At 43.7% G+C, this 15536-nt stretch overlaps 2 protein-coding genes across 3 annotated transcripts; one reads left to right on the forward strand and one right to left on the reverse strand.

Annotated features, from left to right (window-relative positions):
• Positions 1 to 2903: 2903 nt before the first annotated feature.
• selenop (selenoprotein P) lies at positions 2904 to 5879 on the reverse strand. Its single transcript, XM_037482616.2, has 5 exons — positions 5775 to 5879; positions 5174 to 5407; positions 4816 to 5028; positions 4613 to 4730; positions 2904 to 4525 (listed from the first exon to the last, which is right to left on the reverse strand). The coding sequence occupies exons 2-5, from the start codon at positions 5374 to 5376 to the stop codon at positions 3908 to 3910; spliced, it is 1152 nt and encodes a 383-aa protein (XP_037338513.2). The 5' UTR covers positions 5377 to 5407; positions 5775 to 5879; the 3' UTR covers positions 2904 to 3907.
• A 2318-nt stretch (positions 5880 to 8197) lies between these two features.
• znf131 (zinc finger protein 131) lies at positions 8198 to 15117 on the forward strand. 2 transcript variants are annotated; one of them, XM_037482608.2, is made up of 9 exons: positions 8198 to 8346; positions 9584 to 9731; positions 9831 to 9932; positions 10105 to 10249; positions 10415 to 10523; positions 12473 to 12664; positions 12806 to 13181; positions 13310 to 13440; positions 14086 to 15117. In XM_037482608.2, exons 2-9 carry the CDS (start codon positions 9602 to 9604, stop codon positions 14620 to 14622), a joined length of 1722 nt encoding a protein of 573 aa, XP_037338505.2. In that variant the 5' UTR covers positions 8198 to 8346; positions 9584 to 9601; the 3' UTR covers positions 14623 to 15117. The 2 variants fall into 2 exon arrangements, with proteins under 2 accessions (XP_037338505.2, XP_037338506.2); XM_037482609.2 differs by lacking the exon at positions 8198 to 8346 and adding an exon at positions 8448 to 8579.
• Positions 15118 to 15536: the final 419 nt, after the last annotated feature.

Here is a 15536-nt window from a genome sequence, read left to right on the forward strand (position 1 = left end):
GGTATTTTTTTTTTTAGATCAGTTGTATTACCCAGTTAGTCCACTTTTATTCATGTCTCACAGGTGCTTTATTCTCTCAGCACACTTTCATGACTTTGTATCATGGTTTTCTGTTTGTAAAAACAACAAAAGTGTATCTATGTATTTTGATGCTGGGAGATCCTAGTTGAAAGCACCTTGCCTATGCAGTTTTGATAGAACTGTTTATAGATTTCATGTTTCCGACAGATCCTAGTTTAAGATCTCGGTAGTAGCACTCTGTCAGTGCCAGTGTAAAAAAAATCTAGTATAAATGAAATTAGTTACAGAAATTAACTTTCCTAACTAACTTTCCTAATATAATCACATGTTGCTTTCAGATTACATGATTGCATAACCAAAATTGTTTTGAGAAGAGAATAACTCTGTTTCCCCAGTCGGCAGCATGATGATAATGAGAGTAGCACTACCGTTAAATTGGACCCAGTATTTAACCAAACATATAATCTAATGTGTTATTGTAGGAAAATAAAAGTAAATGGGACCAATTAAGTTATCCAGACTACTTAAAGTGATTTAGAACGGAAGCCTGTAGTGATCTTTTATTTGAAATGTAACTGATAGAACAAAATATTTCCTTATCTCACGGGCAACTGTGGCGTTGAAAGTACACGAGCAGCATTCAGCACAGTGAAACACGGCTCACATCAGCACAGACCCCAAATGTACAGCACACTGAGGCCTGAGACCTTAAATGCAAATAGAGTTGAGTGTCTGAAAAAAAAAAAAGAAGTGCATCTGTGGCAGTTCCAGGGTGGAGAATGCCTACTTGTTTGTGAGCAACACAAGGGCGCTTTGTGTGTGTGCGAACGAGTGTGTGATTCTCCCTTCTTGCTGCCAGAGGAAGCGGCTGCAGAAGCAGTCGCACGTCGGGGGGAAAGCATATCGGACAATTAAGTCAGAGGCTCTGTATTGCACTGCTCTGTGTGGGGCTGATTGAATCAGAGAGACAGCCAATCACAGCTCTTCGTCTCAGGACATTGCAGGTAATTACCCATAAGTCACTGTTTCCCTGTATTGGATCTTCAGCCCAATTACGCCCACACAGGCGGTCCACCCAGGCCTCATTTTATTACCTCTGGTTGGCTGTTGACCTTTTCAGACACACAGTAACACACACGATTCAGATTAATTACGCTGAGGAGAGGGTGTTGCAACCTTAGTCTTGAAGACAGTTTTGTCGATTTTCACCCTTTAAGTTGATGCAATTGTATAAAAAACTGCTAGAGAAAATGAGCAAAACCCGTATTCAAGAACACTGCAGATAAACAATCCCAAACACAGATATTGTTAATGCACATGTCTTACTGCATATTCAATAAAAACTTTTCTAGAGTCTGTTTGACAGCCTTATCAATACAAGAATTAGATCACGAATAAGTTTATTATCAATCTATTGTAAGATTCTTCATATATGTCACAAACCAGCTGAATAGTTGGTGAACCAAAATACGGTGTGTGGAAAACAGGTTGGGTGTTTTTTTTGTTGTTGAGTTAAGTTTAGTTCGAAATTATGAGCGCTCACTTTCACCCACTGACATGTGACAAAAGAATCTGCATATCATATTTTGGACCACTGGAACTGAGACTGCAATGTTTGTTTGTTTGCAAAGCGGAAACAAGATGGAGATGGCTAACTTGCACGATGGTTAGAATTGCTAGAGTAATTCATCGGAGCGGAGAAAATCTGAAGAACCGTGTGGTGAGCTAGTGTGAGGCCAGTGAGAGGAGGAGTGCACTCAATAGACAGCTGTTGGTGTGGTGGATGATTTATAGTGTGGACCTCCATCGCCATCTGCTGTACCGTCTGTACAAATATCAGTTATATCTATATATATATATATATATATATCTAGTGAAACCCGTTTTATCTACCTAACAGAATTGGGACACGTAGATTTAAGATCGCTCTATCGGTCTTAAACAGCACGCTGGAAACTTGTGTGGATCTCAGGAATCTACAAGTAAGGAGGTTATATGATCCCTCTTCCTTTTTCCCGAGTCACATGCGTCCACCTCTCAGGCACGTGCAGGACAGTTGAGAGATATTTACCAAGCCCCCCCCCCACCCCACACCACTCCCTCCAGACCCATCAATTCTTCTCACACAGCAAATGTAAGAGTCAGTATGCTAAAATACAGTCATCTTTTATCTGTTTAAATTGTAATTACAGAAGAGATAAAGAAATAAAAATAATAAAGAGGTTAGTGTTAAAAAAAAAGATTACTTGCATGTTTATGGAAAGATGATTACTTTACTCATCCCGTGTAAAATGGATGAATATATTGTGAACAAAGGTATTCATATTGTAAGCATTGGATATCAATAAACTACATGAAAAAAGTCCAATTGAAACAAAAGAGGGATAACTTGTACCATTAATTAGGCTACTTGAAATATAAAGGTCAATATAAAGGTGCATTTGACCTTGGCACAAGTTGACCTGCAAAGAACCCTGATTGTAGATCTGAGGCCTACAATTCAACAATGGCATCCAGCAGGACAGAGCTGCTGGTCTGAGTCCTTGAGTTGTCAGAAGGAGGTAAATCACAGCTACGGTTGGGGTTGAGTGTCTGGCCCAAGGACACGTTGGCACAGCTCGGGATCGAGCCCCCGATGTCGTGATTGAAAGACCACTGACTCTACCAACATCTTAAACGTGTTTTTGAGATAGCATTAGATAATGATCATTAGAGAATGATTATCTTTAAGTGAATCTGGTATAATTCCACAGACGGAAATAGAGTAGTAATTCACTTTGATGTTTATTTTGATTATTTTCCCATAGGAAAATCTCAATATTGTGTAAAAAAAAACAATATTTTCACATGTCGCCCTTTAACAAGAACACACACCCACCGACTCAAAAGTAACTCAACCATCTTTATTCAGCTCTCGGTTCTATGTTTGACATTCGTTACACAATACAGTTTCCTGTACAAGCATCAGGTTTTCAGGGTGACTTTTAATCTTTCCGCTGAAACCATCATTGAGTACAGAGAGCGTATTCCAACAGTTGCAGCTTCACGCTCATTTTCCCCTCTGCCCTCCTCACTTCAATAGAGTCTTTTCATTTGTTTTTCTTGCACTCAGCATTTTAAATGTATATTTTTTTTTATCAAACAAACTATGCTAGATACATGTTTTTTTTGTGGTGGTTTATATGCGCTCATGAACAACAAACAATAGCCTGCACTAAAGTTTCAGCTTTTAAATGTGATCAGAACTGTGTTCCAAGAAAATAAAAACAGTGCTTTTCAGGTTTCGCTAACAAATAAATGTGGCATTTACTGCAAACTTCTCTTTTTCGGTTCTAGTTTGATTTTCTCTTCGCAGATTGTACACTTTTTCTTCTATTCTTCTTCTGTTTCCTCCTAACCTCTCCTCCGGTAATGTTTAACGTGTTTGTCGTGTTCACGAACGACCCTCTCCTCTCCCTCCATCCTGACTTCCAACAGACGCCACTAGAGCGTAGTTTCTGCGCCTGGCTTCATGAAGGATGGAGAGAGCAAAAACGGCGGGGGGGCCCATCTGTGAACACCGACAACCACAAGCATCCTGAGACAGGACGAGGGCAACCCGCAGACCGACACATGGAGAACAGGCGAAACACAGCATGTATTCTTGGATTTGTATACCTCGGCCGGCCGACAAATTGTTGGCGTTATTTACCCGTGTGACTTTGGACTTGTGTTCATCTGTCCCACGTGCGTGGCGCGCAGGCTTGCCCTGACCTCTCCCAGGGTCGTACTAGTTGGTATAAAAGAGCGCTTGGCCCCCGGTGTTTCTAGGTGGTCTCAATCTGAGGCTGAAATCAGAGTCGGCCTACAGCTGCTCTCATCCTCAGCTCACACCGGCGGCTCAGGCTCACGGGGCCGGCTCAGGCTGCTGTCAGCCGGCCGGGGGCGAGCGTCACTGTCAGGTCTCCCTGACGTCGTTGGCTACGCCGGCCGTCAGCCCGTGTCACTGTCAGGAGGCGGGAAGCGCCTCGTCACAGTGTCACAGGCCCAGCGGCTGCTCGCTCCCCGCTTCGCCAAACAGCCTGCGTCAGTGGCAGCATCAGCTGAGCTTAAGAGAGGCTTCGTTGTCGGAGCCCGCTGCCAACTTTCAGCTGTGCTTTGACTTACATCTGGCGTTCTCTTCCACTCAGGGCCTCGCAGGGGCCGCTTCGGCCCCATGCGGCATCTGGGGAATATGCGCTTCTTGCTGCATCTGGTCTAAAGCGGAATTATGTTGCCTGTGAGATGCCCCAACGTGTCCCTCGTGCCCGTGGTGTCCTACAGCTTGCTGGCCATCACCATGGTGACGACCATGGTGGTGACCATGGTGGTGACCGTGGTGGTGTCCGTGGCCGTGACCGTGGTGGCCATGGTGGTGATGTCCATGATGTCCACCTCCCTCACCATTGTCCTCCACAACCGGGGGAGCGTCTGTGTCAGGCTGTGCAGCCGCTTTCTCCACACACTCCTCAGGTGTCGTGTCGCTCTGTTGGTTTGAGAAATAAAACTCCACAAATGAGCTTATTTTTTATTATTCATTATGTCTATTTTTGCTGATGTGAGCGGTTTGTACCTCGTGCACACAATCCCCACATGTGCGTTTGCAGTAGGCGTCTTTGATGGCGCTCTCCACGTGGCCCTGACCGATGATGGAGTAGGGAAGAGCGATGTGGTGCGTGAGGCGGCCACACCTGAGGGCAAAGGGATACAGAAACATTGGTGAGGAACGGAAAAGAAAATGAAAATGAAATCCACGATCCACCGCTGGCGACAGACCTGTCGTAAACCAGAAAGTCGTCCTTCTCTCCGCCCAGTGTCTTCCAAACATCAGGTTGCTGCTCGTCCTGTTTGTAGAGGTTGATGTTCACCGACAGTCTCTGTGCCAGCATGGGGTGCAGGCGCTGTGCCTGCTCCCCCTGCTGGTTAACGACCATGTAGGCCACGTCCCTCAGTCCCTGACTCTCCAGCTTCTGGCGCAGGCCGTCCATTCTGCTCAAACAAGGATTGAAAAAAAATAAAGTTTAAAAAAACAATCTTTACAAAGAGCTTTCCTGGTTCGTTTGCTTCACAAACAAGCTGTAACTTCTTTAAAGGGGAACATTGTTGCATGAGAAGGACGGATGTTTGCACACACCTGGAGGCCTGCACCAAGCAGAACAATCAGCTGGCCTGTAACAGGGCCACCACCGTCACCCGGCCCATCGCCCCCTCCATAGGCTCCACCTCCCCTATCCTCCACGGCGCAGGCGGCTGACAATGAGGCCCATCCCCAACACTCTCCGCACCGCCCCCTTGGAGCAGGCAGAGAGTGATGAGCAGGCTGAGGGACGCCCACATCCCTGGGATGCCTCCTCCCCACAGCCTAAATCTGCCGAGCACACACACACACACACACACAGACAGAGAGAGAGAGAGAGAGAGAGGTGAGTGTGGAGAAAAAGGGAGGGGGGGACATCAGAGATTGGTCAAATTCAGAGGACAGAAGGATAGGATTGTACAAAAGGTCAGAGTAGGGTCAGAATTTTAACATTTCCACAAATCTTTCTATAATAGATAGTATGACGATATAGAAGACTGCAGCAAGTAGAGGAGGCAAAGCGCTTCATTCGAGGACCACAAATCACATTTTTTTCTGATCAAACTGTAAAAAAGAAAGGCAGGAATGCTGCTTTCGCTTTCTGGGTTTTTCTGCATTTCGTGGAACTCGGTGATAGCCAAAGAACTCTCTCACTTACCCTTTTGGTCGAAAAGTTTCCGTCTCTCTATTCAGCTCTGAGTTGCTGCAGCTCCTTGAACAAAACAAGTCTCCTCCTCCCCTGCTCCCCCCTTTTATAGTCTGCCTGTTGTTTTTCTTTCTGGAGGTAGGACAAAGTTCAGCCCGATCTTTATGCTGATGCCTACACTTTTCTCAACTTAAAAAAGGAAGTCTTGTGATGCTTGTGTTTGCAAATTCAATTGCTGATAGGATCGCCGCTTGTTCTTTTTGTTTTTTAATAGAATATGTTTTGTAGCAGATTGCATTTTACAAATTCTTTCAGCAGAAGGAGATACAGTTGCCTCTTCATTATGGCTAGGCAAAATATGTCAGCCCGGGGGAGAGTGCATTGCCTTTGCCTTTCAAATCGAGTTCAGCATATGATAGAGTTGCGTTATGAGTTCCCCAAAACATGGAAGAATATTGTGCAATTGTGTTTTTCGCTTTTAGCAAGCGAGGGGAAGTGAAAATGGACACATGCTGGGACTCTGGTCCAGTGCCAGCTCGCTTTTGCAAGGTCAACACAAGCACAGCAAGAAAATACGCAGTGACATGTTCTAAGGATAAAGTATTCTACAGTTTAGCATTCAATACGGTTAAAATAGGAAACTATGAACAGGGATTTGTATAGTTCTGAACATGGGAGATGAAGCCAATCGTACTTAGTTACGGGCAAGCCCAACAAAAACAAGAAGTGTAATTTATTAGAACAGAGGAATTTAACTCACTAAGTGAGCGATCGGGTGGAAAAAATAATAATATTCCAAACAGGGCAAAGAAAGCAAAATCAAACCGTACAATCTGCCTTCAGGCAAGTTTCTATTCATTGTTGAGGCACATTTAAATTCTTCGTACAACTGGTTTCCCTGCTTCGGGTCGGTGTGCAGTTAATGCGTTACAATGCGTCAAAGTCCGACCAGGCAGGGGAGATTGTCTGCATGCAGAACAGATAGGCCAAGCAATTTGGGGCAGTGAAAGAACAATGGCAAGATTATGTTAGCGCCGTTGTTGTTAAGCAAATAATGAAATGCGTGTGAATACATTTGAAACTATGGTGAGCCGTACACACAAAGGACATAATAAAAGTAACAATGCAGAGCTGTAAGTTCTATATTTGCAGCTTCTTGATGTAACTATGTTTGGGAAGTGTTTGTTTTCTCTCCATGGTGATGCAGTTTAATGCCTGCCCCATGGACTGTGCTCCATGTGCATGTTGCTGGTGCATGTACAAACACATGTTTGTACATGCACCAGCAACATGCACCAGTTTTCAGAGTAAATATGAATATCAGTGTTTTTAATCACCTTCTGATCAATACAGCAAGACAGGACCACAGGATGTGTGCTGGAGCATCAGCTGACAGAGCAGAAACATTTGACCTGCCATGGCTGGCTGTCTGCATCACCATGTTACTCATTTACAATGTCTGGCACTGTGACATGCGCCTTTCATTCGCACTCACTGACCTTCAAAAAAGAATACACATCAGGACATTTCAAGAGATCTGAATTGATTATAATAATTCACCATAAACTGTAAATAACTGACAGTAAAACAGATCACAATCTTGTGAACCTTTGTCAGCATAAAACCTTGTCAAAGATACTTTGGACTTTGCCTCTGAATTATAGATTGTAACAACTGTAGTAAATCATGTCTAGTAGTTTCACAAAATTGAAGTTGAAGTAACGTGCTTTCTCATACCTTTATTGCAACATTCTGTTTAAGCTCTTTTTTCGATTCACTTAACTATGACTTTTTTAAATACAATTTATACTTTTATGCAGTACACTTTGTTCAAATCAGCCATACCTTATCTTATGGCCACAGACAGATACTGTCTGATAATACTAAGACATGTGTGTATCACATGATTATACAGTACCGGTCCAAAGTTGAAATGAATGAGAAAAGGCATCTTTTGACTAATACTGTAAGTGCATGGCTAGCAAAAGCTGCAGTGTTACATCATCTGACCTGGTCTAGCGCATTCTGCTGCTTTAAGTACTATATTTTGCTATAAGACGGTCCTCTTTAGTTATATCTTAAAGCACGGCCTTTTCTTGTGTGTTGAATTTTAATACTCTGTTTTCGCTGTACTTCCCATGGTGATAGGTATAAATAAACTGGTTCAATGTAAATTTATACTGCATTATGCATTACTCAAAGTTTATGTTACTTACTACGGCTAAATGAAGGTGTGGTTGTTGTAGATTTTAACTTACATGGTTATTTTTGTTAGATTACTGCCAATTTATGAAGAAAAGGTTTTAATGTAATGCAAATTAGATTTTAACATAATGTAAATTAAATCTGAAAATATTAGTACCGTTTCACTACCGATACATTTCAATTGATCAGAAGAACAACCACAGCTGTCACTAAGCAACGCTCCTCAGCGTCCTTGACTTCGCAAGGGTTTCTGGGAATCTGAGGCCTGCAGGCAGAACGACCGCCCTTTTTTGGAGCAACGAAAGAAGAAGAGTGCTACATGCGTCGAAGGAAATAATATCGCAAAGCAACTTTCTGAAGCAGATTGACCAAACTTGAGGTATGAATTCCGATGGATTCTGAGCCCTATTTTGACCCATGGCGATTATAATTACGAAATCTCTCTTGGAAAAGTGTATTTTAATGCGCGGTTTGATGACGTAATGTTGATTGTCAAACGCGAAATGGCGAGCGTGCTAGGAGGCCCGTTACCTTCTAGACTCTGGGGCTGCAGCATGTTTATTTCCTTCATGTTGCTGAATCAAAACTATTACATTGGTTTGTCAAGTCTTGGTGAGTTTGGCTTGGGTTTAACTTATCTCTAGGGAATGTGAAATTACTTGTGTTACAGTTCTTTCGGAGGCCGAATCTTATGTTGTGCTAGTTAAGCTAACATGGAGATGAACTAACGTTAGCAGAGGCGTTAACGTTGCCGTGTGGGGTCATTCGTTGAATTAACGTGTCATGCCGGACTCCTCGTGTGCCACGACAGGCTCCGCTATTACAAACAAACGGGGAGGTTTTTTTAAATGTAAAGTTTTAATTGTTTAAGAGCAACGTAACACCTCCGATGAATTCACTTCCTTCCGAACCGGTGCAGTTTAATTAGTCTGTTGTCTTTTGCATAAAGTGCTTCCACTTTAGCTCCAAAACAGCGAACTCCGATGCAGTGATACATAAAAATAGAATAAAAATGCATTCACTTGACATTTACCTCAATAATCTCTTCATGACGTTTTTTTTTACTTTAGTTTGACATAATTTTCACCTGAAAAGAAACCCGATGGCGTTCACAAAGTTGTTCTAATTGATGACACATGTTCTTATTATATGATTATTATAATAACGTTATGTATATATTCTATGTTGGTTAGAAACTGTAGTGATGTGTGAAGGGACTGAGGTGCAATTGAACTCTAGTTTTCTGTTTGAAGAGAGACTACACACTACACTATATCTTGTGTCAGGTTGCACCCATTGGGGTCACAAACCCTGTCTGTGCTGACATTGCTGCTGCTATGACATCTGCCACCCAAACTTCATACATGGATTTCTGATGAGGGAGAGTATTACTGTAAGGGTTATGCAGATGGAACTTTTATTTATCACCACCAAATGACTGCAGGTGTGAACAAGTGTTTGAAAAAACGTTTTTTAAGGAGTTCAGGGGTACCAAAGTGACATTGTCAGGCCTTCATGCACGTCTGCGTGTGTGTTTCGATCGCTTCAGTTAATGGCTGTGTTGCATTTCATGAAGAATCTTAACTCTTGTGTTTCCATCTTCCCCCTTCTTCCAGAGAAGGATACGGTCCACGATGGCGGCTGAGGCGGAGGCGGAGCTGGAGCGAGGCGATGAGTACCCAGCGCATTACAAAGTCATGATGGACAAACTCAACGAACAACGACAGCTGGACCAGTTCACAGACATCACCTTGATTGTGGATGGTGAGTTGGCATTTACCACAGGTCATCTTCATGATGTCTCATTCCTAATCAACGCCTTATCAATGCTTCTTATGGCCATGTCTCTCGTGTCTCTTGCAGGACACCAGTTCAGAGCCCATAAAGCAGTGTTGGCAGCATGCAGTCAGTTTTTCCATACGTTTTTCCAAGATTTCACCCAGGAGCCTCTGGTGGAGATTGAAGGTATTTTGTGCTTTAATTTGAATTTTGATGAAGAAAAGTAAGAAGGCAATACAGATTTTGTTATTAAGGTATTGTTCCAGGCTTCTCCATCAAAAAGTCTGGAGCCGCAAATATATGTTATTGTGTTACGTCCAACAGCTGTCACTCACCAATGCTGCTCTGTCATACCCAGGAGTGAGTAACGCAGCCTTTAGCCAGCTGATGGAGTTCACGTACACAGCCACGCTAGTTATAGTCGGAGAAGAAGAGGCCAACGATGTCTGGAAGGCCGCTGAATACCTCCAAATGCACGAGGCCATCAAAGCGCTCAACGTAAAGTGAGTCTTGATTCACTTGTCATGTCACCTATTGCTGACCATCAAAATAAAGATGATATCATTTGCATATTCACTGGTGAAGCTTTTTCTATGAGCTAGAAAGCAAACTGTCTGCACCTCTTGGTGCAAACTTCGGTACCGCTCACCAACAGCTTTCTCTTGTAGAATAAATGACAATCCCTCGCTGACTGCAAAGAGCAAAGGTAAAAAGAGGAAGATTGCGGAGACATCTAATGTGATAACAGAAACCCTTCCTTCGGCCGAAGGAGAACAGGTAGGTACTCTCATGGTGGTCACACTCCAACAGCTAGTATTCAGGGCTGGACTGGTAATCTGGCATACCGGGCAAATGCCCGGTGGGCCGACGCACTTGGGGGCCGGTCGATAGGCCTATACAATTTTTTATTTATTTTATTGCTTTCGACCGGCCCATAAAGCAGGGACAGCGGCCCAGTGGTTCATTTTCCATACTGACACTGGGCTTGCCCAATCATCTCTTAGCAGGCTCCTCCCCTCCCTCTCCGTGTGTCAGTCAGATGCAGTCAGTGGCTCAGAGCCAAAAAGAAATCTGTGGATTACGATGGAGAAACAAAAACGTAGGCGCAAGGGGGGTGTGGAGAAATTGCGGGCCAAAAAAAAAAAATCTAGAGGTTGATGCCTCAACATGTTCAAAAATAACTGACGTGTTTAGTGCTGTAGCTTCAGAGTTTCCAAAACTACTACAGTACCTGACGACATGTTGCAGAAACAGCAGGTGAACACAGCACATGGAGGAGGAGAGGTGACTAGCCATAGCGATAGCGGTGCTTGCGGCTCGCAGGCAGCAGAGGAGAAGGTGCAGCAGGTGTCTGAGTCTGACAGTGAAGTCAAGGAGGGGCAGAGTGAGCAGGAGAGTGTCATTGAAATGGTAAGCAGGCAGGTAGCTACATGAACAGGGAGGGAGTGTTAATCAGGGCAGTGCATGAGGATAGTGTGTGTGGGCCTGGCTGGGCCACAACCAAGATGATGACGATTTAACAGTTACCTCAATTAATGAATATTATAATAAGGCAACTAACATAATCGTTGTCGGTTGTTGCTATTATAAAGTCTGAGTGTCAGGTTGTCGTTTGTCAAATTGTTGCTTAAAAGTTACTGCAATGGCCACTCAGTTAGCTAAAGTCAAATAACACTGCATAAGCTATTTTGCACTGTTTTTGTAGCTAGCAGAGTTGAGAGTTCACTTATTCAATTGCAACTTTGGATATTCTAATGTAACCATTTCAAACTCATAACGTCGACGGCCCTTCTTCTCTAGAAAAAAACGTAAATGATGCCATTTGATTATTTTAATTATTACTCGCCCACAACAAGTTTACACCTTAGAAGAGGCCGCTAATGTATGTTATTTAGGGGTTAAAAACCCGCTTTGCATTTTGAAAGTTGTATATTCAACTAACGAGATATTTTCTAATGTATATTCTGAATTTCCAATATCATCAATGTGCAATATTACGGCAAGTGAATACTCTAAATTTTATAAATATTATCAGGATGATATGTGTGAGTAATTTGTTTGTATAGGTTTTTTATGGGAAGTATCTCAACAATTAGAGGTAAATGTTGTTTGGTGTCACATTAAAGACGGGTTTGTGCTCTTTAAAGGGATAGTTCACCCAAAAATGAAAATTCTGTCATCATTTACTCACCTGTTTCAAACCTGTATGAATTTCTTTATTCTGCTAAACAAAAGAAAGATATTTTGAAGAATGTCTGTAATCAGACAGTTGATGGACCTCCATTGACTTCCATAGTAGTGGAAGTCAATGGGTTCCATCAACTGTCTGATTACTTTGTGTAGGCCCTGCTCCACTGCCAGCTTTGATCACCAGGGACTGGGAGTCAGTCAAGAGAGAGTGGGTACACTGGTCCATGGCACTTACAGTAGTTCTCAGCTTTGTATGGGTTTTTGGGAACGGAACAGTAGATGTGCATATCTACAGGGACCGCAAAGATAGTGTACTGGTTGGTGGTTGTGTCCGACCGATTGTGGTGGGCCTGTCTGAAGCAAAAATGCCTGGGCCCTTTTTTTGTCCCAGTCCAGCCCTGCTAGTATTCCTTGCAAAGCAGTGGATTTTAATATTGCATCCAATAGCAATACATTAGTTGGTTGTAACAGCTACCTTTTATGTATGAAGTGCGAACATTTAATTGTCAGGACTGCATTTTTTCCCTGTGTTATAGATGGAGATTGAGGTATTGGGGGAAGGGGCCATCGAGGTGGAGGAGACCGGACTGGAGGAGGTGGTCGACGCGGCAAAGAATGCTCAGGCGGCGTCCGACGACTCTGCTTTGGCTCTTTTAGCTGACATAACCAGCAAGTATCAGCAAGGGGAACCTGCGCTGCATGTCATGAAGAAGGACGCAATAGAAGAGGTAAACTCACTTGCATTGTCACAGAGCCTCGGTCGAGCTGAGTGTCTTGTGCCATCTTGTTTATTAATTGTTAAACGGTGTGAATACAGTAAGTGTTCTACATGTCTTTACCCTGCTTTGCCATGTGTTTGCACTCGTCAGGAGGTGGTGTATCAGGAGGAAACGGTGACTGCCTCCAAGGTGCTGGAGAATGTCGAGGTCGTAGAGGTCCAGATTTCCCAAGTGGACAACATGTTCCGCTGCAACAAGTGCGATCGCAGCTTCAAGCTGTACTACCACCTCAAACAGCACTTGAAAACACACCTTGGCTCGCTGGAAAAACCCCACGTGTGCAACTACTGCGGGAAGGCCTACACGCGGGAGGGCGCCTTGAAGCAGCACGTCACCACGTTCCACTTTGATGCAGAGGAGCTGTCTCTGAACCAGAAGCCCCAGAAGAGAGTGCACGTGTGTGAATACTGCAAGAAGCACTTTGACCACTTTGGCCACTTTAAGGAGCACTTGCGGAAGCACACTGGTGAGAAGGATGAAATAAAGCTGCTGGCATTCAGTAGTTTTTCGTTTGGTCATAATAATGCGTCGTTGACTTATTGTGTCGCATCTAGTATTGAAATGTATTCCTTGGTTTTATGTGTCTTTCTGTAGGTGAAAAACCTTACGAGTGTTCAGACTGCCACGAGCGATTTGCACGGAACAGCACCCTAAAGTGCCACATGGCAGCCTGTCAGAACGGGGCCGGAGCCAAGAAAGGACGCAAGAAACTCTACGAATGCCAGGTACAACTGGTCTGGAATCAGGGAAGGGGGAGGATTGAGTTTTAGCGTGTGTCACAAGATTGTCGTGAGTCGTAACTTAATTCATGGGATGGATTAAGATGGGATTTGTAGGTTGAGATCTTGAATTTGTGTTCAACAATCCATGCATCATATGTGTTCAGCCATTTCCCTTCTAACCGCATTCATACCAATACATTAATGGCGGTAGTGAACATCCTCTTGATTGTACACGTGTATTTCCTAATGGCAGCATGGGACGTGTCAGAAAAGGCCAGGCATTCTGATATATTTTTTCATTTGGGACCCCGACTTCCTTGAATATTTAACCAGTTTTGTGTGTACTGATGTGTTGTCCCAGTTTAGATTGTGGGGGTCATTCCTGTGTATTCCTCTTAATGTAACACATATTTATGGGCAACTTCTTGATAAAATGTTAAGGACAATTTAAACATTTGTTTTCATCCAAATACTTGACATTTCTTTTAGCTTTTCTTTGGCCTTACATTAGTTGATAGCAGTCCAAAACCAAACGTACCTTGAGCTCCGGGCATGTGATGTGCCTTTTGTTACCGTTTTAATAAACACCAAATGTAGTAGTAATAGCAATTCCTATGTGACCCCCACTTTTTTTTCCTCCTCCATCAGGTCTGCAGCAGCGTATTCAACAGCTGGGACCAATTCAAAGACCATCTTGTGAGCCACACGGGCGACAAGCCCAATCACTGCACCATGTGCGACCTGTGGTTCACCCACCCAAAAGACCTCAAGGCCCACCTCAAACACATCCACTCCATTGAGGACAAGTCAACGGAGGAAGTGGTCATCAGCGACTCTGCCGCCGCCACGTCCGCCGCCCTCGCCATCGAAGCGCAGGGCGTAGAGACAGCCGAAACGGTTCTGCTGGAAGACGGCATCCAGGTGGAGCACGTCACGATGGAGCCCGTGGACGTGATGGAGATGGAGGAGAGGACGACGGTCGTGCTGGAGGACGGAGGGGTGGCGGAGATGTGCGAGGAGGACGTGGAGCGATTGAAGCAGGCCGGCTTGCAGATCCAAGTGGTGCACGTGACCACGACTGAAGTTGACGGGCAGCAGGTGGTGAACTCTCAGGTGGAAGTGGAGGTGGCGGGCGAAGTGGTGAGCGTCGAGGAGGAGGAGGAGGTGCAAGCAGTGGCCGTATGAGAATGTGGAAATAAAAGGACTGTGTCACAAAAGGAAGTGCAGGACACTCTTTCAGTCCCGAGCGGAGGCGCTCCCCTGGAAGCTGAGAGGTTTTTACATAAAGAACTGTGCATGTGAAATACAGCATGTTGCCATGCAACATGTCCGGCTGTCTGCCATCACTCCCTTAACTTATGGGCGGGGCTACGGAGACGCATCATTTTCCGCTACTGATCCTGTATTTATTTTTAAGGTGTTTGCCATCATATCAAATGTTTTTTTTTATCACTCTCCAGTGCTTCAATCAATTTTTAAAGTTTTTTTTTGTGCACTTATTTTACATCTGAATTATATTTTATTTTGGGTCACTTGCCAAGACCGTTTGACAATGAAAAGGGCCTTGTTGCTGCATACGTATGGTGCTGAATTTCCAGTCTCCAGGTTTGTTTAAGCTTATTTTCATATAGACTTTGTGTTTTCCTAGGAAAAACCAAATAAAATGTGTCTCCAGCATGGGCTACTAGTCTTGCATCTATTGGCTGTGTAGATCATCTTACAAAGTGTGACTTCATAATCAGCTTTTTCCCCTTTTTGCTTAAGTCTGCTCCATATCTGCTGGATGAACATTTGGCCTCTTTCCTTCGTAGGTGTCATATTTCTGTAGTAGAGCACATTTTGAGTCATATTTCATTGAAAAAGATTTCCTGATCTTAACCTGATTAAGTTATCTATATTATTTTAGCTATGTTGTTGTAAAAATACAAAAAAAACCCACAAAAGTTTATCGCCCATGCTTTGGAAGGAAAAACCCTTTTTTTCCAGTGAGTACATTACTCATCACGTTCTGCTGAGGGAAACGAAAGGCCTCCTATCCTTCTTAGTTTTGCTGTTTTCACTGACGTTCCCATGATGCTGTTTTCTTAAAGGTCAATTCA

This window comes from Pungitius pungitius, chromosome 5 (genome assembly GCF_949316345.1).
Source record: "Pungitius pungitius chromosome 5, fPunPun2.1, whole genome shotgun sequence".
NCBI lineage: Eukaryota > Metazoa > Chordata > Actinopteri > Perciformes > Gasterosteidae > Pungitius > Pungitius pungitius.

Coding starts and splice junctions, on each gene's coding strand:
- znf131 (XM_037482608.2), top strand. CDS start 9,602: ATGGCGGCTGAGGCGGAGGCGGAGCTGGAGCGAGGCGATGAGTACCCA. Junction 9,732..9,830: donor CATCACCTTGATTGTGGATG/GTGAGTTGGCAT, acceptor TGTCTCTTGCAG/GACACCAGTTCAGAGCCCAT. Junction 13,441..14,085: donor AGAAACTCTACGAATGCCAG/GTACAACTGGTC, acceptor CTCCTCCATCAG/GTCTGCAGCAGCGTATTCAA.